This window comes from Heteronotia binoei, unplaced genomic scaffold, assembly GCF_032191835.1.
Source record: "Heteronotia binoei isolate CCM8104 ecotype False Entrance Well unplaced genomic scaffold, APGP_CSIRO_Hbin_v1 ptg001006l, whole genome shotgun sequence".
Taxonomy (NCBI): Eukaryota; Metazoa; Chordata; class Lepidosauria; order Squamata; family Gekkonidae; genus Heteronotia; species Heteronotia binoei.
The window spans coordinates 177,928-205,675 of record NW_026800150.1 but is presented as its reverse complement, the minus strand read 5'-3'; the positions used below and the strand labels follow the sequence as shown (position 1 = coordinate 205,675).

Below are 27,748 nucleotides of genomic sequence, written 5' to 3'. Positions count from 1 at the left end.
AAGCCAAATAAAATATAAATAATAGTTAGTCTTACTTAAGCTAATTTATATAGTCAGTGGTGCCCATTTCACTTTAAAAATTTCCCAACTAAAACATAATTTAATAAAAAGGTGACTAGCTACCCTCTTGATGATTCATGCAAGTAGGAGCAATCCATTCTAGCAACATGCTTAAATACGAATTTTCAAGCTATGGTACTGAGAATTATTCTTCCTGTTTCCACAAGTTTCACAGTAATAATAACTGGCACTTTGTACACATAACATTATGTATGTAACAATTTGAAAAAGTGAAAACAACTGTTTGCAGTATTGTATCTTTCCATTTTAATAGCTCATTCTAATGTGCTAAAACATCTTTGCTGATAAAGATCCTTGCAGCTCAGATTCCTCCTAATGTTTCAGGAATCTATCCAGCACAATGATCCAGCACAATAATGTTTCAGGAATCTATCCAGCACAAAGATGGATTAGCAGCTACCATTACACAACTGCCAAGACACAACACTTGTCTCTTTCCTCCATCTTCTGACATACACATGAGTAAAGAGATTACATACAGTTTCCACACTACAAAACTACAACAGGTGACACTGCTGCTTCAATGAGCTATTAAAGAACAGTACCCAAACAAAATGGACTTACAGCAAGATGAGGGGTTCCACAGTTTGATGTAGTGGTTAAGTGCGTGGACTCTTATCTGGAAGAACCGGGTTTGATTCCCCACTCCTCCACTTGCAGCTGCTAGCATGGCCTTGGGTCAGCCATAGCTCTCGTAGGAGTTGTCCTTGAAAGGACAGCTGCTGTAAGAGCTCTCTCAACCCCACCTACCTCATAGAGTGTCTGTTGTGGTGGGGAGGGAAGGTAAAGGAGATTGTGACTGCTCTGAGACTCTGAGATTCAGAGTATAGGGCAAGATATAAGTCCAATATCATCTTCTTCTTCCTTAGTTGATTACTGTTGATCCTATGTTTAATCCCATCCTCTACTTTTTATTCTCCTAGCATTTTTGGTGGGAAAACCATTATTTTATTCAAAATATACTAACCTTCCTGTGATACCTCTTTCTCATACCTGAGTAACTCTAACCATGTTCTTCACATCAGCCACTGCATTGCATTTCCTTTTCATCAGGACTACTTTCATTCTGATTTCTTTGGTAATTCCTTTAGAAAGGAAAGAGGTGTTGCTAGTCTTGCACAGCCTTGGCTACTCTATAGTTCCACCATGAAGTCTTCCCTCCATACATTTTTTGCATATGACAGAAACATTTTTAGGGTGCATGTGAATGTACTCTTTTAATCAAAAACATAAGCTCATCAGTGTCTCACTGCATCTTTCAACAGTATGTGTAATGTTCGCAGGTCACACCAGCAAGTTAAGCATGTAACTCGGCTTTTATTTGAGCCACATCACACAAAGTCAGGCAGCTACATGTGGAAAAGCCCGCACAAGCCCACCATCTCCAGGAGCATACCTAATCTGACTGCTCAACAACAGGGGTTTTTTTTGTTGTTTTTTCCCACTTGGCCGCTGGGGAGCCAAATAACAAGAATATATACCACAGTATGTTTTATGACAGGTTACAGCAGTATTGTAACACTGTGATTCGACAAAAGACCCAGTTTGAAGTTGAAGTCAGTTTTTAGTTTTAACACAAAATACACAGGAACAGCTAGACCCAAGATGAACAGTGATATAGGTAACAGTTTTGCAATTTGTTTGGATAGTCTACATGTTCCCTGGCAAATTCTAGATAGTTTAAACTGATAGTACTTGTGTTATACTTTTGTTGTGCTCTTCTCACTACAGAATATTGCCATTCCAATAGGGCAAGGCATTCTACATAGCACAAATATTTTAAAAAGCAACATAGGGACAAAGCAATCCATTACAAAATTACAAAACTTCAACTAAGAAGAAATGATGTTGGCATATATCAACATACACATACTTGGCATGCACAGAAATAAAAAACTTGCACACTGCTGCTTCAATGAGCAAACAAGTAATTTGCAGTGCATTGTTTCACTTCTAAAATACAATCAATGATGAGAATCTCACATACAACGGGAACCCCAAATAATAAAACTCTTCCTAAGGAGCAAGTCTTATTAAAATTGCTGCTCTCTGGCAAGCTCAAACCTAGCACCAGCCATCTTTTTGGTAGCTCAAAATTTTCCCAAATTATTTAGAACAGCAATTATCACAGCTCTAGAAAAGGTCACTTCATGCTACTTTAAAAATCTGATAGAGCCAAGTGGGCAGCTGTGTTGGTCTGAAGCAGTTGAACAAAGCAGGAGTCAAGTGGCACCTTTAAGACCAACCAATTTTTATTTAGAACGTAAGCTTTTGTGTGCTCTTAAGCACACTTCATCAGACGAGGAATCCAGCACAGTGAGCAAAGCCATACATAGCTGAGCAGAGCCTTACATAGCTGGTAGGCAGTGGCCCAGAATGCCGCATGGTACAGATTTAAGAGCCAATGATAGTAAAGTAAAATTATCTGGTAGGCAGTGGTTTAGAATGTAAAATGGTACAATGACAGAATAGTAAAATTAACAAACTGAGCAAACCTTTGATCTGAGTAGCATGAGCATGCAAATACAGCAAAACAGCAGTATGCAGTAAAATTAACAAACTGAGCAAACCTTTGGTCTGAGTAGCATGAGCATGCGAAAGCAACAAAACAGTAGTAGACAATTTCACATTTTGACATACTACAGACAAAACAGTAGTGACAGACAATCTCACATTTTGACATACTGCTGTTTTGTTGCTTTCGCATGCTCATGCTACTCAGATCAAAGGTTTGCTCAATTTGTTAATTTTACTATTCTGCCATTGTACCATTTTACATTCTAAACCTCTGCCTACCAGATAATTTTACGTCACTGTCATTGGTTCTTAAATCTGTACCACGCTGCATTCTGGGCCGCTGCCTATCAGTTATGTATGGCTTTGCTCACTGTGCTGGATTCCTCGTCTAATGAAGTGTGCTTAAGAGCACGTGAAAGCTTACGTTCTAAATAAAAATTGGTTGGTCTTAAAGGTACAACTTGACTCCAGCTTTGTTTAAAAATCTGAGTTTATAACCTACTTTGACGTGTGTGTTTTTTATCCTCCTTGCCACTACCTCAGGATTACTCTTTAAATTCATCATTCAGCTCTGGTATTAGAAGAATGAATCATTAAAATCATCAGTTTGAAGAGTTTTGACAGGTTTTCTTTCTTTCTTTTTGCTCAACATGATTATCACTCCCTTTAACAGTTCAGTGATTAATTTGTCTTGAGTTTGACGTGCTGAGTTATTTAATATTTACAATAGAGTTAATAGGTTACAGAAAATCTTATTTGTGTTATTCATGTCTATCGGTGTGATGGAACCGGCCCGATTCTGCCTTCAGACCTGGTCCCGTCAACTCCCTTTTGAGTTGCCAACTCCTGAAGGGAGCTTATCTTCTTCCCGCCACTAGGGCACGCTGCCACCACCTGCTCAATTTAGGGGTTCCTGACTGAAAGGAACAGGACTCCCAATCCCCCTTGCAAGTTCTGAGGCCTGGCCTCAAGGTCCTCTGCCAACCCAGCACCTGGTTATGACAGAGACCAAAGTCCTTCTTTGGGAGACCCCTGGAGGATTGGCACCCTTGCCAACTGTATGCCTTCTCCCTTTCCTGGACTCCCCTCTTGCAGTACCATTGTCTAAGGTGGTTGGGGAAACTATGTGGTACAGAGGGACTACCTTTTAAAAAGACAAAACATTTATTTAAAATGTATAACTATATACACGCATTTTTTTAAAAGGTGAACAGAAGACATAAATTAAAGTACGGAAAAACGCTCCTTCTCTCCCTGTTATACAATACTTGCCCTGACCATGCCATCCAGCACAGACAGACTCACTAACCCAATTGACTGAACTCAAAGTCCAACGCAAATTGCCCGTCTCCTGCCAAAAATCTCTAATATCAACCCAGTTCCCCCCAGGAACTGATTATCCCTCCTGCAGCCTTCTGGGAAACCAGCCTGAAAGACTTCCTGCCTCTCTAGGAGACCTCCCCAGAATTACTGCTTCCAGACCGGAGGAGAGGGGGGGAGGAGGAAGAGACTAGGCCGAAGCTTGCCTCCAGTTTGATGGTCTCTTCCTGCCAACTCCCAGATAACCATAGCGTAAAATGGCATTTCTCCATACTCAGTGTTAAAGATTCCTATTTTTTAAAAAAGTGAGCTCAAATCACTTATTTAATTACTGAAAAGTAAGTCAAGGCAAGAGAAAACAGGTAGCCTACAGGCAACCACAAAACTCGATTCTGGTATCCCAGACACAGAAGAAAATAAGTTCTTGTACCTCAAGTCACCTTTTGTTTTGCCAATCATGTCTTTATCCAAGAGCATTCAATAATACTTCCAGATTTGTCAACAAAAAGTAAATTCAGAAAGGTGCTGTCCTTCCATATTTGTGTGTTTATGAGCAGCAGCACATCCCTTGTGGCAGTCTGGGTATCAGACTGGGTCCAATTTGGGGGGACACCTGAGGCTGCGTGCCTGCCTCCTCTGATCTGAAGACCCAATAAGGGGTCTTGCAAGTTAGGCCGTCCAGTGGCATGCCCAGCCCTTGTGCTGTCACCCAGCTCTAGCATAGGCTCACACCTAAGTGGTACCACAGGACTTGCCACCCTGAAAAGTTTTCCACAGCAGGTGGGCTGGAGTGAGGGTAGGTTTAACTGGCTAGCAGGTGGGTTGCACAATGCTAATCCTGGCCTGATGCTGCACCAAAAGCTCTTGCGACTGAACTCAATAAAGCTCTGACTATTTTAACCAACAAGGTATCTGTGGTTTATCCCCATGGCATCCTCACTTCCATCCTTACCACTGTGGTTGCAATCAGCATTTCTGGATTTTTTTAATTGCAACACATGGCTCCGTGACCCACACTCTGACTCCAAGATCTCCCTAGAATGAAATTAGCAATATAATTTGTAATGAAAGAGAATAATCATGAGACTCTGCTGAGAGCAGGGAGTGGAAAAGCAGCTGTTTTTGTCTTTATTATTTTGGCTTTAATCTGTAGTAAGTGCCTCCACTGTAAACAGATAAAAACAGGCTGATGATCTTCGAGTGGTCATCTGTGCAGTCCCACACATGGGTCTTATGCTGAGTCACGACCCCTAGCTCGGAGAATACAAAAGCTCACCTTAGGTGTTTTGGCACACCTCTCCCGACGCGCCAGGAAGCAGTAATCGAATGTGCATGCCTGGTGCGGGGGAGGGGCGCCATCCCACTCAGTTTCTTCCAGCCACTACTGAAGTGAGGCAGAGGAAAGATGCCAGCAGCTGGGTGGGTCGTGTGTGACTGCATAAATGACCACTCGAAGATCATCAGTTACAGGTAAGCAACCTGTTTATCTTCTTCGTGGTCTCAGTGCAGTCCCACACATGGTAATTAGCAAGCTAAGAAACAGGATACGTACCTGTGGTAACATCACTGAAAGACAGAACGAAGAACTGCCTGGCCGAAGGAGGCGTCTCGTCTGGTCCAGACATCCAAGGCGTAGTGTGTTATGAAGGTCGAAGGCGAGGACCAGGCGGCAGCAGCACAGATGTCCTCTAATGACACTCCCTGGAGGAAGGCCGACGAAGTCGATACAGTCTGGGTTGAGTGCGCTCTAGGAATTACATGTAAGGGCTGCTTAGCTAGTTCATAGCATAAGGTGATTGCAGAAGCAATCCATTTGGATAAACTCTGCATAGAAATTGTTTGACGTTGTCTAAGCTTCCCATATGCCACAAATAAATTGAGGTCTTTACGGAAGGATTTCGTTCTAGGCAGGTAGAACACCAGGGCTCTCCTAACATCAATGTTGTGGAGAGTTTTTTAGCCATTGTCCTTCGGCTCAGGGAAAAAACTTGGGAGAACAGTTGAACGAGATAAAGGAAGAAACAACTTTCAGAAGGAATGCGGGTTCAGGCCACAATACAACTTTATCCTTGTGAAATACAGTATATGGGGGGGGGGGGGTCAGCACGAAATGCACAAATGTCACTGGCCCGCTTTCCTGAAGTAAGTGCAGTAAGAATGGCAGTTTTCCACGACAGGAGATACAGAGGGATCTTATCCATGGGCTCAAACAGTGATTGCATAAGTTGGGTAAGTACCAAGGACAAGCTCCAGGACGGTAAAACAGGTCGTATTGGAGGATGCAGACGAAGAAGGCCTCAAAGAAAGGATTTTGTGATAGAATGAGAAATGATGGACCGTATGTCCATCAATCAGTTGGTGAAAAGCTGATATAGCCAAGAGGTGGACCTTAACAGAAGAGAAGGCCAACCCGGAGTTTTGGAGATGAAGCAGGTAAGACAAGATGTCTGATAAAGAGGACGAATCTGGTAGAAGGTCATGTTGGGCAGCATAAAGTGAAAAGCGTTTCCACTTATTGGAGTAGGAGCAACAAGTAGTCGGCTTTCTTGCATTAAGTATAACGTTCTGAACAGGTAAAGGCATGGCTAAAAGCAGATTCTCCATGCTGAGACGGAGCATTACCGGGTTGTGGTGAAGAATTCTACCATCCTGTTGAGACAGCAGATCCTGGACATCTGGGGAACGGTAACAAATGTTGTTCGATAGGAGCAGAATCTTTGTGAACCAAGATTGCCATGGCCATCACGGTGCTACTAGAATACAGTCTGCTTGGTCATGGACTATTTTCTGGAGAGTTCTGGTGATTAGAGGGATTGGGGGGAACATGTAGTGGAGATGACGGTTCCATTCATAGAGGAATGCATCCCCTTGTGACAACATAGTTTGAGGTCCCCTGGAGTAGTACAGTGGACATTTCTTATTCGCTGGGGAGGCAAAAACATCTACCTCTGGGTTGCCAAATCATCGGAAGATGGGTATCAAATACTTGAGGGCCAGGGACCATTCGTGATTGCTCGTCTGTGAGTGACTAAGGAAGTCTGCCCAGACGTTCTCTACTCCTGGGAGATGTACTGCTATGAGAAAAATGTCGTTCTCGATCCACCAGGTCCAGAGAGCAATGGCTAGGCGGCACAGGGTGGCTGAGGAAGTTCCTCCCTGCTTGTTCAGGTAAAATACAGTCACTATATTGTCCGATGTTATTTGCACGTGCTGGTGCTTGAGTGATGGGAGGAATGAACAGAGCGCACGAGCCACAGCCATTAGCTCCAAGCAGCTTATGTGAAGAAGACTCTCCTGGTCTGTCCACAATGCCTACGCAGTCAGATTTCCAAAATGGGTTCCCCAGCTTTATTTTGAGGCATCTGTTGTTACTATCGCTGTGGGGGATGATAGTGCAAACAGTTTGCCTTGCAGTAAGTTGGTGTCCAGAGTCCACCATTTCAGGGATTCCAAGATGTGAGGGGGAACCTTGAGATGGGTCATCTGATGCTGGCTGTGTGGATGAAAGGATTTCAAGAACCATAACTGAAGCGTCCGCATGTGCATTCTGGCAAAGCGCAGCACTGATGTGGTTGCCGCCATGAGGCCTAATATGCGCTGAATCATGAAGGCTGTTTGTATCGGAGAGGAAATGATGATCTCGGCTAGAGACTATATGTGCGAACTGCGGTTGACAAAGAGGTATGCCAAATGTGAGACCGTGCAAAGACGTGCCCCAATGAACTGCAGGTTCTGAGATGGGATTAAGCTGTACTTTGCTAGGTTCACGCAGAGGCCCAGGGACTGAAGGTCCATGGTGAGAGCAATGTCTCGTAGCAGTTGAGGCTTGGACTGGGACACCAGGAGCCAATCGTCGATATACAGGAAGATGGATATTCCTTGTTGACAAAGAGTGGCAGCTGCAGGTGCCATACATTTCGTGAATACCCTTGGGACGGTGGAAAGGCCAAAGGGAAGAGCATGAAACTGGTAGTGGTTGTGTCCTATGCAAAACTGAAGAAATCTCCTGTGCTTCTAATGGATGGTGAGATGAAAGTACGCATCCTGAAGGTCCAGGGATGCAAGCCAAGACCCTGGTGGGATCAATGGAAGAATTGAGTGAAGGGTGATCATATGAAATTTTTTGTGAAGTATGTGCAGCTTGCGTAAGTCCATTATTGGGTGCAGTCCCCCATCCCTCTTGGGAACGAGGAAGTACCTGGAATAGAAACCTCTGTGACAGTCTGGAAAGAGTACAGGTTCAATGGCATCTTGGTCCAGGAGAGTTTGGACCTCTGCATCCAGCATGGGAGAGGGAGGAGTGCGAACAAAACGGTGGAAATGCGGAAATGTGCAAATTCTATCAGGCAGCCGTGTTTTATGATAGCCAGTACCCATTTGTTGGATGTCATGGACTCCCATGCGTGGAGATGAGGGAATAACCTTGTGCTGAAGTCAAAGGGACTGTTTGGAGGCCTGGCCAGGTTTCTTGGCAGGCTGAGATCTTGGCTTGTTTAGGTATTGCTGCTGCGTTTCCAAAAGTCAGATTGTCTAGGCGAATGAGGTCTCTTAGTGTAAGAGGAGTTCCATGATTGGGAGCGGAACTGTTGTTGGGAGGCTGTTGAAGCGCTTGGCTTTCTTTCTACTGTCATCTACCAAAGTTAGGTAGATCTCATCAGTTGTAGAGTTGAAGAGGCCTTTACCATCGAATGGAAGATCCTCTATTTTGAACTTTACGTCTGGTTGCAGGGACATACTAAGGAGCCAGGCATGGCAGCGGAGAGCTACTGCCATAGCCACAGAGTGGGAAGAGCAGGATACTGCATGGCGCACAGTGTTAATTTGTTGTATGCTCACTCGAGACAGTTCGGCAAGAAGATGAGAGGCCGTTTTCTGCGAAGACTCTGGTGGGGAAGGGACAAGAGCGGTTAGCTGAGTGGTTAAATTAAAAGTATACGCTGAAAAATAAGCCAAATAGTTATGGATTTTTGAGGAAGCAGTAGCTAAAGAATACACCTCCCTGCCCAAAGTGTCCAATTTTTTTCCCTCTCTGTCTGGAGGGGCCAGGTGTTTAGTTTGTTTTGATTTTGAAGCTGAATGGACAATTATAGAGCTGGGTACAGGATGATTGAACAGAAACTTGGAGTCAGGAGCATGGATCCTGTAGAGGAATTCGATGCGCTTGGAGACAAGCGATACATAGGCCAGTTTATCCCAGGCTTCTTGAAGAGCTTCGAGGTGGACAGGGCAAATGTGACTCCGCTGGGAGGTCAGCTTGGACAAGATCATGTACGACGTCGGACACTTTAGGAAGGTCTGCAGAAAGTTTGATGTTGAGAGCAGAAGCCATGTTGGTAATGAGGTCCAAATATGCCTTTGAACCTTCTGAGGGAGAGAGGTCAGCTGGTAAAACCACTGCAGAAGCAGGAGATCCTGGAGTCGAGTCCACATCAGAAAAGGCATCCGAGACGTCCTAATCGGAAGGATCAGGTAAAGTAGGATCCGGGACCAAGGGAGGAGTCTTCGGGTGCTCACGGGGTTGATCTTCCTCTACAGGCTGTCTCTCAAGCGGCAATGGTAGGTAATGCACAGGAGATAGTTTAGAAGGGTCTGTAGGAACCGAGTGCTCTTGTGGTACGGTTGGATGGTTTTGAGGTCGAATGTCTCGGTACCGAGCTGGATCTCAAGGTGGAAGATGGTATCAAATAGCTTGGTATTCATCGAGGGAAGAAGATCTGGAATAGTAGTGGCGACAGTACCGACACTGGGTGAAGGTGATCTAGAGGGGGATGGACTATCGTGCCAATGCCTATGACCATGTTGACAATGAGGAGAGATGTCGTGAGGGTGTCTTGGTATTTGTGTATGGAAGTCCCAGCAATCCGGGGAGTAGCGGTTGTGGGATCAAGACCAAGAGTGGTCATAGCGATCCGTTTGACTGGCTAGGTCTCTATAGGAATGGCGGGATCTGGAGCACGAACGCCGAGGACGAGTGGAGGATTCCATATCAGGACAATGTGACGTCCTGAAAAGAGCCTCTGTTGAAGAGGTTTGGGTTGAGGAACTGGGGGCACGTCAAGGTGGAGCCAGTCTCGGGTTCAAGAATATCCTCGGGCAGATCAGGATGGACCGACGGAGATCGAGAAAGGATCCGGATGATAGCAAGCTCTCGAAGTGGCTGAGCATCAGAAATCACATCCGCGGGAGCTGAGAGCTCAACAGGGATGGCCAGAAGAGGCTGAGAGGTCAAAGCGGAAGCCGCCGCCATAGAGGTCGACTGTTGTGTCCGCTTTCTAGGTGTCGAATCCAAAGCCAGTGGGGTGGGACCCGAGACTTTCCTGGGCTTGGTATGGACTTGATGTTCGTGAGCCTTTTTAGATGCATATTTCTTGGCGTCTTTAGTACGCTTCGAATCCTTGTCCAGCTTATGCTTTTTGGGAGTCTGAACCACTGAAGCAGCCGACGAGCCCGAGTGAGCAGATGTCGAAGTAGAAGCGACGAACCCGAGGGACGTCATAGGCCGGAGAGAAGTTTCCAGGTGGTGGCTCCTGAGTCTAGCGGCCCTGTTTTTGTTGGTGTGTTTTCCAAACTGGGCACAATGGGAACAACTGTCCACCCGGTGGCTTTCCTCCAGGCAAAAAAGGCAGTGCGAGTGACCATCAGATGATGGGATTTTGGTCCCGGAGCGAAGGCACTTTTTAAATGTGATTTTTTTCCCCCTTCCACACACTCGAGGAAAGCGGGGGGAAGAAAAAAAGGGAAGGGGGGGAAGAGTAGAAAGTCTGAAAAACAACTTTTTTTTAATGTAGGAAACAAGGAGACGAAAGAAACAATGCGAAAGAAACGAAAAAGAGGCAACGAAAAGACAACGATACCAATCAACGATGGGCCTGAGGTAAGCAAAGAAGGAGCTCAGCAAGGAGAGGTGTGAAAGGAAGAAACTGAGTGGGATGGCACCCCTCCCCTGCACGAGGCATGCGCATTCAATTACTGCTTCCTGGTGCATTGGGAGAGGCACGCCAAAACGCCTAAGGCAAGCTTTTGTATTCTCCTAGCTAGGGGTCGTGACTCAGCGTTAAGACTCATGTGTGGGACTGCACTGAGACCACGAAGATCGTAAGTGAGATAAGTTTCCCAAGCAAAACCCTGAGTTACGTTTCTAATATTTAAGTTGTCTAACCTACCTTGTCTGCATCCACTTTTCCTTTGATGAACTCAGATTTCCAAAACTGCAGAGCTTGTTCTAGTGTCAAACCAATTCCCTTAAGAAACAAACCATATTGCATACGGCCTCCATGACGGAGATGATGATTATCACGCAGAGCCTTGTGCAACTGACGCATGCAGAGAGGAAATGATTTAACTGAAAGCTGTAACAAGAAAACTGGTATTAAAGATGTATCGACTACTGTAACTTACAGGCTGATTGTGATCACTAATTAAAACCATTAGGAAAGATCATGATGAAAAATAGTGTATGCAAAGTCTATAGGATGTACGGATTAAATTTACATTAGAAGTGGAATGTGCTATGTCTAATACTTATCAGATACATCTATCCTTGTAACACATAAGTTGTTTTAATAAATGAGAAATTATCTTTATTATTCCCAGCCAAAGCATGAATTGGTATGTTTACTCCTGGGTTTAAAGCATTTATTTTGACTGGGAACAGCTACATTAAAAATAAAGTGTGTTCTAGAGTGATGGCACTGATGATCTCTGGCGTGTATTTAAGTTCATTTCCCCATTAATTACTTACTTGCATTTCTTACATACAAGCTGCCAGTTTAACTAAATACTGCTCCAACTATAACCTATGTTAAGATAATAATATAACAAATCATTAAGAACTAATATAATAAATGACCTACTAATAATTACATCTATGTTATAACAGGCCAACATAGCTATCCCCATTTTGTTATAAAAATTACTGCTATAAAGTTTAAGTGCTTTGAAACATGCTCTAAAATGCACCTGTCATACACTATCCATTCAAACAATACATCTTTTTAGAAAGTGATTTTAATGAAAATCTATTAATTCAATCCCCTCCTCACATCTATACCCCCCTTTTAAAAAAATTCTACTATGCACTTTGAATGTTACAGCTTTGACAACATAATAAAATAGTAACGTATTTGCTACTACTATATGGAACCCTGTTTCTTCACACAGTCACAGAAACTGAGTACGGTACAGAGGCGTAAATACTTACAGCATCAATTTGTTCTAATGAAATTTTCCCAGTATTTTTTTGAATGTTGTAATCTGGACCAACATATGCATGACTGTAGCATGGGGGAAGAAGAAAATTATTTAAAGTTTTCACAGATTCAGATAAGTAATTTTCCTGTTATCCATGTAAAACTATCCAAAACTATAGTTAATATTAGAAAGACATTGAACAGAAATAATATTCAACATGACAATTTGACAAAAATAAATGAGAAACCTGAAACCAGAATAATTTCAACACAAACTCTTTTAGAAAGCCAACAGTGATACCTTGATATTTCCAAGAAAGTGGGCTCAGAATTAAACACTAACATCTACAATAATTTTCAAAGCAAGAATAAAATATTTGAGATCTAATATTTTCCATGTGATTGCCTTAAGGAAGTATTTCTAAACTTTGTGTCCTAAATTTCAAGGCTGGGTTTTTTTAATAGTATTATAGAACCTATTGGGTGGATTTTCTTTTGAATTTATTACACAATGGTGACATTCATACCAAAGTATTACAGAGCATTCTGAGCAGACAACCCAAGTGAATATGCAATAAAATAATCAACTGTGGCTTTAAATAGATTCTGAGCAAAGAAAAATATTCTACATGAATTTTAAAAAAAGCAATGCCCTGTTTGCCCCACAACTGACAAACGATTTTCTAAATATAAGCCAATTATTATATGAGCAGGAATTCTGATGTGTTGACAGATATTGACAGTATTGGAAAATACTTCCTGTGACAAGCTCATTTTACAAAAAATATTCCTGTTGTTCCCAAATATTCAAGCTGACACACAAATATCACACTAAATTTAAAGTTAATCTCTGATAAATGTCCTTAAATTGTCCATGAATACAAAACTGTGATCCAAAAGGTAAATTATTATATTGTATGGATTAAAAGAACTGAGCCTCCTCAGTTTGGTTAGACTAGATGATTCTGGAGGTCCCTTCCAACTCTATTTCTTCTCAAAAACCAAGAATTCAGTTCAACAAACATTAAAATATAAACTTTAGGCATGTGCAAGGGTTTAGGCTTAGCCTATGCATTTTTTATATTTTTCTGTGAAAAAAATGAGTGGACTCTCAAGCCATATCACAAGATTGCATAGCTACATATCACTAAGAAAGCTTTTCTGGCTGTTATTAAACCAGTGGTTCTTAAACTGTGGGTCAGGACACAAAAGGGGATTGCAGCTAATAGATAAATTGTGAAGCCAGGAGAATAAATAGCCAAGTTTCTGCTGGGTTACACTAGGTCAGTGATGGCGCACCTTTTAGAGACCAAGTGCCCAAACTGCAACCCAAAACCCACTTATTTATCGCAAAGTGCCAACACGGCAATTTAACCTGAATACTGAGGTTTTAGGTTTAGAAAAAACAACTCATAGTGAAATTAACAAACTGAAAGAACATTTGGTCTGGATAGCATTTGTTTAGGAAACCAACAAAACAGTAACATGTCAGAATGGGAGAATGATGGTGAGAGTGTCATTAGGCAATATATGGAGGCTGTTCATTGCTCTGTTGCTTGCAGGTCTGGGTTAAACTGAGAACATGCCTTTCCCAGAGGTGCTCCTGTCCACCTAATTTACTTTTGAACATGTAACATACATTATAAACATTCTAGTTTGCCATTAGGAAAAAAGAATACATTAAAATATAGTGTGTTTAGTAGGAGCTGGTAGTTAGGGTGTCCAAATCAGATCTGGGAGGTCCTGATTCATATGCCCACTCTGCCCTGGAAGCTTGCTGGGAAACCTTGGACCAGGAATATACTCTGAGTTAACCCATCTCATAGGTTCGTTGTGAGGATAAAAGAGAAGGGAAGAGTGTGTCAAACCACTTCAGTGTCCTTTTGGGGAAGGAAGGCAGGGGATACATGATGTTAGTTAATAAATTAAGTTGATGAAAGGAGTCCACTGATTTATATGGCTAAGTCTGAGTCCAGCAGCACCTTAGAGGACACGATTTTTGAGAGTCAAAGCTCCTTTTATCTAATTGAGGGAGCTCTAATGCTGGAAAGCTTGTGCCTCCTCCAAATCTTGTTGGTCTCTAAGGTACTCCTGGGCTCAAATCTAGTTGTTGTACTATGGACCAACACGGCTACCCTTGGAAACTTCAGGGATAGTCTGAATTGTATTAACTAGGAAGTCTGATGTGAGAAAGGAGGGCCAGTTTGGTGTAGAGCAGGGGTGGCCAACGGTAACTCTCCAGATGTTTTTTGCCTACAACTCCCATCAGCCCCAGCCATTGGCCTCTAACCCCTGGTGTAGAGGTTAAGTGTGTGGACTCTTATCTGGGAGAACAGGGTTTGATTCCCCACTCCTCCACTTTCAGCTGCTGGAATGGCCTTGGGTCAGCCATAGCTATCAAAGCTGTCCTTGAAAGGGCAGCTTCTGGGAGAGCTTCTCTCAGCCCCACCTACCTCACAGGGTGTCTGTTGTGGGGGAGGAAGATAAAGGAGCTTGTGAGCTGCTCTGAGACCCTGAGATTCAGAGTGAAGGGTAGGATATAAGTCCAATATCTTCTTCTTTCTTTAACTAAAACTGCAATCCTGTGCATGTGTAGAGAGTAGGTGTCACAGTGCTCACTGTAGATTACTTCCGAGTAACCATGGAGAGCAAGCCCAATGAGGAAAGGCTAAGGGACTTGGGGATATTCAGTCTGGAGAAGAGGAGATTGAGGGGGGGGGGACATAATTGCTCTTTTAAAGAATTAGAAGGGCTGCAACTTAGAGGAGGGCAGGGAGCTGTTCCTGCTGGCAGCAGAGGAGAGGACTGGCATAGGAAAAACTTTTTAACAGTAAGAGCTGTTCAACAGTGCAATCGACCCCCTCACTGGCAGTCTTTAAGCAGCAGCTGGACAAAGACTTGTCAGGGATGCTCTGGAAAACCAAAACAGCAGTGCAACAGTTCAAAAACAGCTTATCAACAATCTGCCTTATGGTTCCTGTAGCTTGAAAGAGCTCTGCTCAGATACTGCTATCAGAAGCATCGTATTTGAAAGCAAGGAAACCTGCAGTTCCTCCCTTTCCACTCCTAAACCAGAGGAGATCCCAGCTGCTGTTTCTGCCAGATTAGTGGAATCCAACATTCCTGTAATAAACCCACATCCCTTTAAAAAAACATGCCACAACAGTTTTGAAATATGAAATGCAACCAGGTCTTGGCCACATGAAAATGTGAAGCTGCCTTATACCCATCTCTCTAGTGCAGGGGTGGCCAAACTGTGGCTCGGGAGCCACATGTGGCTCTTTCACATACATTGTGTGGCTCTTGAAGCCCCCACCAGAGAAGGCATTTGTCTCTTTAAACCACTTCTTCAAGCCAAGCAAGCCAGTGACTTGGAGAATGCATTTAAAGTTCAAGTTGCTTTCTTTCCATCTCTCTCTCTCTTTCCCTCCCCATCTATTTTCCTTCCTTTCTTCTCTCAAACATCTGACGTTCGTGTCTGGTGGCTCTCACACAACTGACATTTATTCTATGTGACTCTTATGTTAAGCAAGCTTGGCCACCCCTGCCCTAGTGGGTCTCATCTAACCCCCTCCCTAAAACTGCAGAAACACCTGCAAGGAATTTTCCTCTGTTTGTTGTGCTTTGGGGCTGCATTGTGGTTGCACCTCCCCCCCATCAGAATTCCAAAGGTGCCCACGAGCTCAAAAAGGTTGGAGTGCTCTGTTGTCTCTCTGAAGGAGGCCCAGTTAGGGTTGCCAGGTTTGGGAAATACCTGGAGATTTGGGGGAAGGAGCCTGAGTTTGGGGAGAGGAGGAACTTCAATGAGATATAACTGCAAAGTGTGCATTGGGGGGGGGGGGGGTGTCGAGGAAGCATATGTGCCCACAGAGAGGGCTCCGAGTGCCACCGCTGGCACCAGTGCCGTAGGTTTGCCACCACTGCACTAGGTTATCCAGAAATATGAAGGAGAGATTTAAGAATACCAGCTTCTACTCAACAGAGCATCATTGAAAGTTCATTTGTTGCATGTTTCATCTAGGAGAGAGAAATAATCTAGGAAAACATGGATAATTTATGTTACCTGAGGTGACTGAGTAGAGGTTGGAGTCTCTCATCAGCTTGTACAACAGGCAACGATCGTGCTGTTAGCTAAAGGGGGGGGGGGAAATACAGCTTGCTCAGATGTAATGAAATCTTCAATATTTTCATTCTTGGTACACACCTGCTTACAGTTGAATCTAAATACTCTGCTGCTAAATGAGTCTTCCATCAAAGAAAGACTCTTTGTTTCTAGATCTCTTAGACATCTTCATTTCACTATTCATTGCACCCACTATAGTATGTATTTGTGTGCACGTATACACACACACAGAGAAGACTACAACGAGCCTTCACATGTCTACTTCCCACCCAAGTGAAGGCATTCACTTCCCACCACCCTCAATGTCTTCGCACCCACCCTGCAGCTGAAACAGATGCTGACTTCCCACTCCACCCTGCGTGAATGTGTGTGCCCCTGTGTCTGTGGTGGCTCAAAGCCCTAAAACAGGCCCGGAATGGAGAGAAGAAAGAATAATTATTTGGGGGGGGGGGGTAGTCACACAGACACTGAAACTGAGCATTCCTTTTGTGTGTAGTGCATTGTTATCACCTTTTCCTGTCATATTCAGCCCTGCAGCATTTAGTATCAGCGTGTGCTTGTAGTGTGATCTGTTTGATGTTTTTTGCTCTGGCATGGTTGTCTTATGGTATACCACAGTGTATGCGCCTTAAGGAAGCCATTTTCTGTAGAAGAATGATCTGACTTCAGCCTTCCATCTCCTCCCCCCTCCCTGCAGCCTCAACCTAGGAAAAGTACAGTCTTTCTCCACAGTGCGGACCAAAGCAGAAGGGAAGCCTCCTCAGCAGGGTATAATGACACATAGCCGATCTTGCAAAGCAGCCATTTTCTCAAGGGGAAATGATTTCTGCCATCTGGAGAGCAGCTGTAACTCTGAGTGATCTCCAGCCCTCACCTGAAGATTGGCAAAAATGGTTCTCCAGGCAGAAATGGCTGATTTGGAGGGTGGAGAGTACAGCATTGTACCTGTCTGAGGTCCCACCCCTCCTCTAACCTCACCCTCTCCAGGCTCCCCTCCTGAAATCTCCAGGAATTTCCCAACCTGGAGTTGGCAACTCTGCTTCTTTTCCAGCCAACTATCAACTTACCTTTATCGGACCCCCTGAGTTCAGCTGCCAGGCCTATGGTAGGCAACCTCCAGGTGGACCCTGAAGATCTCCTGTTATTACAACTGAACTCCAGACAACAGATCTGTCTTCCCTGGAGAAAATAATTGCTTTGGAGGGTGGATTCTATGGCATTATATACAGCAGAGGGATCTCTCCTCCCCAAACTGTGGCTTCCTTAGACTCCACCACAAAATCTCCAGGAATTTCCCACCTACCTGGAGCTGGCAACTGTAGTCAGGACTGGGCCCAATGAGATCTCCCTCAAAGACCAAAACAGGCCTAGAAAGGGCTGCCCCCCATACCTGTTACTGACAAAACCAAGTTTGATTGCTTTTTACTGACAAAAGTATGCTTGGATGTATAGCCACAGCCACTGCCTAACAGCTTCCCCAGTGGCCCAGCAGGCAGGAGAGTGGAGCGGACTCAACCAATAGGAGATAAGTACAATTGAGTGGCAGCTGATCTGCCAATGTCTGATGTGGTATGCACCACAGTCAACAAAGCCAGAAAATGCCAGCACACAAGGGTTTTATAATATATAGGATACACCCACAGATGTGTATGTATTTCTATTAATTTCTCCCCCAGCCCTGAATTCATTCACTGTTCCATTTTAACTACCTTCCTTCTATTGGTAACAAGATCTAATCTATTCCCATGCCAAACCAACTCCTAATAATTGTTCCCACATAAGGCTCACCTATGCCAACTCTCAATAACTTCAGCCTTATGAAAATATTCCTGTCAGAAAGGATTTTCAGAGCCCTTTTCTCAAATTACCATGCTGGTAGAGCATGGTGGCTAAGACCAAGCTACAAGTCAGATGTCCTGATTCAAGCCTGTTTTCTATCATGAACTTATAGTAAGTAGCTAAAGCAAGCCATTTTCAGCCTCTGCCTTCCACATGAAGTACAGGAATAATATAAAAACCTTCCTCACAGGACTGTTATAAAGGTTATGCCAAAAACTTGCACAAAATACTTAAGAGTACTCAAATTCTATGTAAATAACTTCTCAACTAGTTCATCAGAAGACAAGTTTCTTCTTGTACATTTTATCCTACAAAATAGTATAGGGAAAAAAGGGGAAAGGAGGAAATTTTAATTCAGTCCTGCTTCAGAAAAGTGAGAGAATCTCTATTCACATTTGTAACTGACAGTGAATGGTTAATGCTTTAACCCAGTCTGAGAACCTTGAGTGGCAGGGGATTCAAAATGAATTCTACAGTTGAGAGTGCCAGTTAAGAGTGGGAAATAAAACAGTTCAGTTAAGCTGGGTGAAAGGATCAAGGGGGATCCTGAAATACAGGAAGCAGGATTAGCAGTACTTCCCTGATGGAAATAGGTCCTAGTAAAAGGAGATGATCCCTGTCAAGTGGTAACGAAAGAAAACTGGAACCCATGTGTCTGCGTTTGTTCCTGTCTTCACAAACTTAAGTAATTCTAAGACAAAGAAGCTTATGCCCGTTTATTAGAGCAGTTACTGCCAAGAGATCCTGCTCTATAGCTTTAAAGACCAGTCCATAAAACAAAACAGCTACATTTTAATAACAAGTTATCTGTTGTATCTAGTTATACGAAGTTTCCTCATTCCTGTTCACCTGCCAAGTTTAAATCTGATACCTACCTGACCATTTCCCCATAGAAGTGAAGTACAGAAGTTTGTTTGAATTAACATGAGCCTCTCCATTTACCATTATCAGACATATACAAATGATTTGTTGGTTTCTCAGTTCCCTAGGCTGGGTCAGCACATATCTATACACCTTTAAACAACTGTATGGGACAGACAGAGAAACGAAGTACAAGAAAAGAGCCTGTTCAGCCAAGAAAAAGAAAAGGGTAAGCAGGGTAACCATTATAACATTGGTCTACCTCACTGTCTAGAGAGCCATTTTGGTGTAGTAGTTAAGTGCACAGACTCTTATCTGGGAGAACTAGGTTTGATTCCCTTCTCTTCCACATGCACCTGCTGATGTGACCTTGAGTCAGTCACAAGTTCTCAAAGAGCTGTTTTTCTCAAGAGCAGTTTCTGGTAGAGCTCATCCAGCTCCACCTACCTTACAGGATGTCTGTTGTGGGGAGAGGGAGGGAAAGAAGATTATAAGCCACTCTGAGACTCCTTTGGGTAGTGAAGGGTGGGGTGTAAATCCAATCTCTTCTTCTTCTAGATCAGGTATCTAAAAACTTATCCCTTGATTTGAAGGGCTAACCTAATAGGCACTCTACAGAAACCACAGAAGCCAAACTGTCTTACAGTAGTAGTAAAACAACAACATATGATATCTGAACACCATAAGGCTACTTTATACCAAGTCAGGTCCACCTCATTCATCTTCTGGCAGTGGCTTGTCAATGTCTGAGGTACAGTTTTTTTCTTAACCCTGCTACCCACAATCCACTAGTTGAAAGTACTGGGGAAGGGAGGGGAGCCAAATCATTAAGCAGAGCATCTCATGGCATGCAGAAGGTCCCAGGTACAAACCTCAGCATTTCCAGTATATTTAGAGAACAAGGTGAGAAAAGGGGCTGACTCCAAAGGTGGATTTCCAGTGTTCAGCAATACACCAGTTTCCTCTCTTCCCAAACTTTCTGAAATACTGCTCATGCAATACAGAAAGTCCTCAGGAACATGGTGAGAGCAATGGAAGGAAGGGATTGATGAAAACTGCCTCACTTTCCCACTGGTAGAAAATACTTCTGGATTCAACCCTAACAGCTTATAAAAGCTGAAAGATCTAACCAATCTCCAGTTCTTATAAGAACAAAATACTCAAAAAACTGGCCCAGCAAATGTCTTTACAGATTTAAACACAACTGTTTTACCGTTCAGTTCTTAAAATTACTATGGGCTGCAATTACAAAGTGATATAAGAGGTGCTAATGCTTAGGAGATGGATTTATGCATAACTGCATTTCTGCTAGGAATTTCTACTAGTTATAACCCCCCCTCCCAACCCCCCCAAAAAAGCTTTGGGACATACATTTGATTGATTGGTTTTCAGTGTAACCATTTCATGCTTTTGGGCAGACTTAATAACATTTGATTAATAACCAGGAAAGCAAAGAACAAGCCTTCACAAGGGATGTTTCCATGTGTTATTGTATATTTTGTACTGAAGAAAGGCAAAAATGCAGCATATTGGTACAATATAAATTAAATCCATTGGGGAGACACAATGACAATGGAGCAAAGTGGTCATCTGACTACACCCTAAGATAGAACGGTTCTGACTGCTGAGATAATTAGTGGGTTTTGGAAGTCTGTCTCAGGTAGAGCACACTTTGATTATTGTTACTAAGTTACTTTGATTATGCTTACTGAGGATAAGTGATCTTAATCAAGAATCTATCTTCTGAGGGAACCAGACTGGAGATCCCTACATTGCTGAGACTGTGGGTTCTGGCTGATTTTAAGAACGAAACTGTCAAATATTGGTTGACTGAAACAGTTGCCAGACAAGGTTGAAAGGGAATTTAAGCTCTGAAGGGATTTTGGTTGCCTCGTATTTAAGCCCATTTGCAATACTAATTCTCTAACAAAAAATGGTTTGCCTCAGTCAGATGCTATGGAGCTATGATGTAGCAGTAATAATCAAACAGCTGTTTCAAACATGAGTGTTAAAGCCTAGCTAAGAAAGTAAATAAACAAATCTAGTTGTTCTTTTGTAATACTGCCCCTTCTGTTCCTCAGTCACATTTACAAAGAATTCATCATTACAAAGAATTCATCATTCCTCACAATAATTCACATTAATACATCCATCTAAATAAAGACTGAGTCACATTACTTTAAAATCCACTGGAGGGATTTGTCACAATTAATCCCCAAGATAAAGATAATCCCCACACCTACATATGATCTTATACCATACACAAACAATTCAATTATTTCTGATCATTCCTTGCCACCCTAATAGAATTGTAGCCAAGGCTGGTTAGTTTTGAGTGCTCTTTCATCTCTTCACCAATTTTGATCTGGCTTCTACAGGAAGTCTTGTCTCAGGTTGTCAACCTAAGAATGTAGATTCACAGCTTATTACTTCTTTTCCTTCATCATCATCAAGTTCTTCTGCTTTTGTCACTCTTTGGGAATATATAATTTTGTGACCACCATCTATCAAAACAGCCAGGAAGCTCAGGAAGGCTAATTCCCCCATTCTGATTACTTAGTTGTTTCACAATCATCCCTATGTCTCTTTGTTTTGAGGGATATAGTTTACTTTCAGGGAGAAACTTTCTCCACTTCCCATATGAATTTAGAGTCCTGGTATTAATAAATGCATTTTCCCCTATAAATACAGCCTAAGGGTTGGGAGCTTTTAGAAGTATCTTTGTGGCTCCATGCCTCTTTTTTGTAGAAATTTTAACACACAAGAGGCCACAGCAGATACACACCAGACCTCTTTTCTCAGTGAGACTAGCAGATGTGTTAGACCCTGGAGAATTCAATTTACTACAGCTTTTGTTATCTTTTTAAAAATTTAATATAATTTTTAAGGGGATACAGGAAAAAAAGGAATAAAGGGAAAAAATGAAACAATATAAGGGCAATTTAATAGATACTAAGCACATTTCTTGACCAAAGTATGTGTGTAAAAAAGAATGTATGGCATTATAGCTTAGCAGATACATGATACAATACATATATAGCATAATAGCATAAGAGTATATCATGAAGATATATATAACAATGATTTAAAAGATCAGTATAACAGCCTATTCAATATATTCTACGTTTTTTCATACTATATTATTATTTTTCTCTTAGCTTATCTATCTTGTCTATTATATAGTATATGATAAATAAACTCTTGGAAATTTTAATAGAATTTTTATTCAACAGTTGTAATATAAAACAGACTATACCCTTAGTATATAATGTCATTCAGTATTATCATAGACGGTTAAATCATTCAGTATGTCTTAATGTATTCAATTGTGTAGCTACAATGATCAATTATAATAATCATAGAAGATCTGCCATTTATTATCAAATTCATCTTTCGATTTTTAGTTGATGTAGCTTGTTAGTTTTGTCGTAGCTACATATGTACGCATCTTATCCATCCAGTTCTCAAGAGCTGGACAACCCTCAATTTTCCACTTAATTGCAAATATTACTCTTGCTGCAGTTAACATATATCTGAGCAATAGTTCATCATGCAATGTTCCATCCACCCTCATTGGTAGAATTCCTAATAGGATTGTCTCTTGTGATATAGCAAATTTAATATTCAAAATTTTATTAATTTCAGTATGTATTTCCATCCAATATTGACTAGGGTTTTTTTACAAGGCCACCACATATGGAAAAAGGTACTGTCTGTTTCTTTACACTTCCAACATAATCCTTTACACTTCCAACATAATCCTTTACACTTCCAACATAATGCTATCCCTCAACGTCTTTTGGAGTAATGTGCCAGAGATAAAACATTTTATACCAATTTTCTCTAAGTGTTTGACTCACTGTAAATTTTATACCTTTTGTCCATAGCTTTTCCAAATAAAATCTCCTTTGCAACATTTTGCAACCATACATGTCTTGACTTGTTCTGTTTCTGTATCGTATTGCATAAGGAGTTTGTAGATATGTCCTAAAAGGTGATCTTTTTTGTTCAATATTTTTTCAAATTAAGCGTGTCTCTTTCTCAATGTTTATCTTCATTAAGTCTCAATGAAAGTTAAAGATACGTTAATCATTGTATCTTTTCCCCTTCTTTCTTAATTGCTTGCCAGGATTTCATTTTCCCATTTGTATCAACCATGTCTTGATATGTTATAAAGTCATTGTTTTTCTTCTAATATTAAAGGTGATATCAGGGGACTTATTCTTCTACTAGAAATAATGCCCATTATAACAAGAAACACAACAGGAGCTAGAAAGATGCTGTGGTTGAAGAATGCACAGAGGAAAGAGGGAAAAGAGGGGGGGCTAAGAATGAGAGAAAGTGTACAGGATGGAGGCTACCCCCTCCACTCCCATGTAGCATTCCCAGGCCACCCAACACTCTCCAATTCCCCTCCCAGCTTTGAGAATCTGCCAACCCCCCCACCATTACAATTTGCCCGGCACCATTGGTATTCCTCCATCACTGTGTCACCACCCAGTCCATGGCAGCTTTCCCTACCAACCCAGCATTCCCCCTGCATGTGGCATGAGCCCCCTCCCCCACACAACCATCACCTGCCTGACAGGTGTGGGGGTTAGGGGGTCAGCCCTACAATGGCTCTCCTCCTTCCTTGAAGATCGGGGACAAAGGGTGGCAATCGGAGGCGAGCTGTCCCAGAGACGCACACTAGATTGTGGTGTACCTCAGGGAGCAGTTCTCTCACCGACGTTATTTAACATCTATATGCGCCCCCTTGCCCAGATTTCCAGGAGTTACGGGCTTGGGTGCCACCAATATGCGGATGACACCCAGCTCTATCTACTAATGGATGGCCGGCCTGACTGCGTCCCAGAGAATTTAGACCGGGCTCTGCAGGCTATGGCAACTTGGTTAAGGCAGAGTGGACTGAAATTGAATCCAGCGAAGACAGAAGTCCTTTGCCTAGATCGGGGCGCCCGGGGAAGAGAAATACCTCTCCCGGTCTTCGACGGAGCGCCGCTGAAAGCGGCGTGGCGGGTCAGGAGCCTGTGAGTGTTACTGGAGCCTTCACTATCAATGGAGGCCCAGATTGCAGCCACTGCCAAGTCAGCCTTTTTCCACCTGAGGCGGGCAATGCAGCTGGCTCCCTTCCTAGAGCGTCAAGATCTGGCAATGGTGATTCATGCAACGGTCACCTCGAGACTTGACTACTGTAATGCCCTCTACATGGGGCTGCCTCTGTACCGAATCCGGAAGCTGCAGCTAGTGCAGAACACGGCGGCTAGATTGCTGTCGGGGCTCCCAATGTGGGGCCACATACAGCCTGGGCTGCGCGAATTGCACTGGCTGCCAGTTGTATACCGGATTCGTTACAAAGTGCTGGTTATCACCTTTAAAGCCCTATATGGTCGAGGACCTGCCTACCTTAGGGACCGTCTCTCCCCGTATGAACCCCAGAGAGCACTGAGGTCAGCTGGGAAAAACCTGCTGAACATCCCCGGGCCGAAAGAGGTGAAGTTGCAAAGCACCTGCAACCGAGCTTTCTCTACTATGGCTCCACGCCTGTGGAACCAACTTCCAGAGGAAATGCGGGCCCTGCGGGACCTTGAACAGTTCCGCAGGGCTTACAAGACTACCCTCTTCCGGTTGGCCTTCACCGAATAAGGGGGAAACTGCTAAAGAACTCGCCATCATAAACATAAACGTAATCATAGCACCAGTATATATGTTATTAATTTTTATTAATTTTAGAATTTTAACTAGAATTTTAATTACACTGTTAATGTAGTAGTTTTAATGATTGTATAATTGATGTATGAAATGTTAGCCGCCCTGAGCCTGCTCCGGCGGGGAGGGCGGGATACAAATAAAAGTTGTTGTTGTTGACAGCCAGTGTAGAGTCTGCACCATTTTCTGGCTGCATTTTCTTACTGTGGGCCCATTAGAAGGCCTTGGGTTGTGGGGAGAGAGCATTGTCATCCTCTAGCCCCTCTCCGACATGGACTGATTACAAACCGTAATAAAATTACTGTATTAGCCCCTCTTGTAGGGCTTGTGAGAAAGCACTTGAGTCAGCATTGACTTGCAGGCTCTCTCACAGGGCTGGGGAGGGAGAGAGTGACGGCAGTGGCAGTATCTCCCAGGCCCCTTGGGAGGGCTTGGGTTACTACAGGAACTTTGCCACATCTCCCAAATGCTCTGTTAGGTCTCGAGAGGGTGCAGGAGAGCTCTATGAGCAGTGTTGACTCCCAGGCCGGGTGGGAGGGCTTGAGAGGCTGCAGGAGAGCACTGGGGCCAGTGGCTACTGCCAGGTTGGCTCTTGAGGCCACTGGCTCTTGAAGCCAGGTTGGCTCTTGAGGCCAGAAGCTGGTCCAGCAGATAATGCAGAGAAAGTCCCTAGATGGCAATATGCAGAGAACTCCCTGAGGAATCCTTGATGGCACTTGAGGATCCTCATGTTACAGGGACTGGAGTGGGCAGAGGTCTGTGGCGGCGGGGGATCTGAGGCCCTTTGGGAGGCTGCATTAAAGCAGCAGCAACATCTCCCATGGCCTATCGGAGGGTGAAGGAGAGTGGCGGCGATGGTGGCGTTGTTGGACTTCGGAGGACCCAAGTTAGTGACAGCTCCCTGGTGGTTAAGGAGTTCTTGGGATGTGGAGGGAGAGCAGCCGTACTGGGCTCTGAAGGCAGTGTCCTGGAAGGTGAGGGAGAGCACCTGTGGTGGCCTTGTCTCAGCAGCCTTGTGTGCCCTGTCAGTGTGCTTTGGGGGCTACATGAAAGTGGCAGTGGCAGGTTTCAGCATCTGTGTTGTGTCTGGCTTTCCATCCAACACTGAGCAGAGTGTAATTCCCTCTGTCGAGAGGACATGGAGAAGTGAAGGAGATGTGTCTTGTGGCGTCCCTGAGGTAACAGTAGCTTTTTGGTGGTTTGCTTGAACATTCTCAGGCCAGCAGTGAGCAGGGGAAAGTGGAGTCAGCCAATGGGAGACCAGAGATTGTGACCAATGCATGATGGGCCAATGGTTTGTTGAGTGCACGTATCAGCTCTATTTGGCCACCACCATAATTATTATCTATGATTCAATAACCACTATTTTTAATAAGCTGTCTCTAATAACATAGCCAACACTTCTCATATGTTTTTTTAATGTTTTCCTAGTGTTGTTTATTTTTGTGTGTATTTGTTCCCTGTGCTTATCTGTTCTGCTATGGAACTGTAATCAGCAGTCAATCGATATGCATGCTATTATTTAAAGAGTGACTCTCACTCCTATTGATAATTGTATCCTATACAAGACTATCAGTGGACTGGAGTCATTTTGAGTGCCTGCCTTGCTGCCATTGACCTGAAGTTTAACTTACATCTCTCATCTGTTTTATACCCTTTGTCTACATCTCTATGTTACCTGTGTTTGAGCTCATAAACAGAAGCTGGTCCAGCAGATAATGCAGAGAAAGTCCCTAGATAGAAATAAGTAGAGAACTCCCTGAGGAATCCTTGATGGCACTTGAGGATCCTCATGTTACAGGGACTGGAGTAGGGGCAACTGAAAAGAAATCTATTCATGAGCTTTGTGTAATACTGGAAGGGGGGATGGATAGCAATTTAGCACATTTTATGTAGATGTTTCCCAGATTAGTAAAGCCTCAGTGAACTAATTCAGATGTGGCTCATATTTAGTGAAGCACCACAGCTGTCTTACAGTATGTTGCTCTTACTGCTGTCTGGTTTCAGTGAAACACTGTGACCTTGGACGCTGCCTAGAATTTGCAAAGCATCCCATCACTGTATAAGTCTGCTTAAAGAAATTGCTGAGACACTTCAGAGGGAGAATGAATTCAAATCAGAGATGATCTGGAAAAGTTATGTGTCATATCTGCTGCATAACAGTATAGTAAATTGAGTGCTGTACTGATACTACACCAGAGACTGGTAGACTGCCATCTTTAGACATCAGTATGTCCTAATCACAAAGTAAATGGTGGTGAAAAGATTTAAAGTGCCAAAAAGGGCACAACATCCAAGGGATACTGAACCTTCCCCCCTGCCTCACATTCATCCCTCCTCTCTACAGTCAATCCCCCAGGGTCTTTTTCTCCCTACTATGCCAATTTCAGGTATCCAACTATAAGGAAGAACATTTCAGGAGCCTGGAAGGCTCACCATTCTATAACTATGTGCCCCTTGCATGCTTTAAAATCACACATTTATAGCTCCTGCTTTAGAAAATGGTTGAAGAAGATTCATATTTACAGACACATCCATCAGCAAACAAAGTATTTTGGCCAGGATGAGTCAGGGCACCAGAAGTTCCTACTAGCTACAGCTCCTACATCCCTAAGCCATGTACAGGAAGCTGAAGGGTTCCCCAAGCCTGTAATTTTTTTAGGAGCTACCGCCACTGAATATTAAAAGTTTACAAAGAATCTTCTTTAATCCTTTTATTAAAAAAGAGACCTTCTATCATCCATTCATTGGGGAGATACTCAATAGAAAAAGCAGTGTGACATAGCTAAGTGTGGAAGATCCCAAGAGCATGGACTACTGTTCAAAGTGGAGCAAGGCAAGTATTTTCTGAGAAGAAAGGAACACAGAAATCCAGTCCAAGCTTGCCTAATCACCAACATTTTTTTTTAAAAAAAAGGTAACTTACACAATAGCTATTGATTTTGAAAACTTCTGGCTCTTCCCCTTACAGGAGAAGAAAGGGTCTTTACTTATTCCTCAGATTAGAAGAGGACACTAGAAAGTAATACGTTTTATAAAAAGAAGAGAACATTGAAACTTTTCTTGAGACTCTAAACATGCTTGCACTAGATGACCATGGAGCTCCCTT

At 43.1% G+C, this 27,748-nt stretch overlaps 1 protein-coding gene across 1 annotated transcript in view; it reads right to left on the bottom strand.

Moving 5' to 3' along the window:
• Positions 1 to 27,748, bottom strand: part of LOC132590896 (DNA primase large subunit-like) — a 113,202-nt gene that overhangs the window by 21,043 nt on the left and 64,411 nt on the right. Inside the window, exons 8-10 of the mRNA XM_060263820.1 lie at positions 16,171 to 16,238; positions 12,119 to 12,191; positions 11,082 to 11,267 (exon numbers count right to left, since the gene is read on the bottom strand). Coding sequence (XP_060119803.1) covers positions 11,082 to 11,267; positions 12,119 to 12,191; positions 16,171 to 16,238 — 327 coding nt within the window. The remainder of the gene's footprint in view (positions 1 to 11,081; positions 11,268 to 12,118; positions 12,192 to 16,170; positions 16,239 to 27,748) is intronic.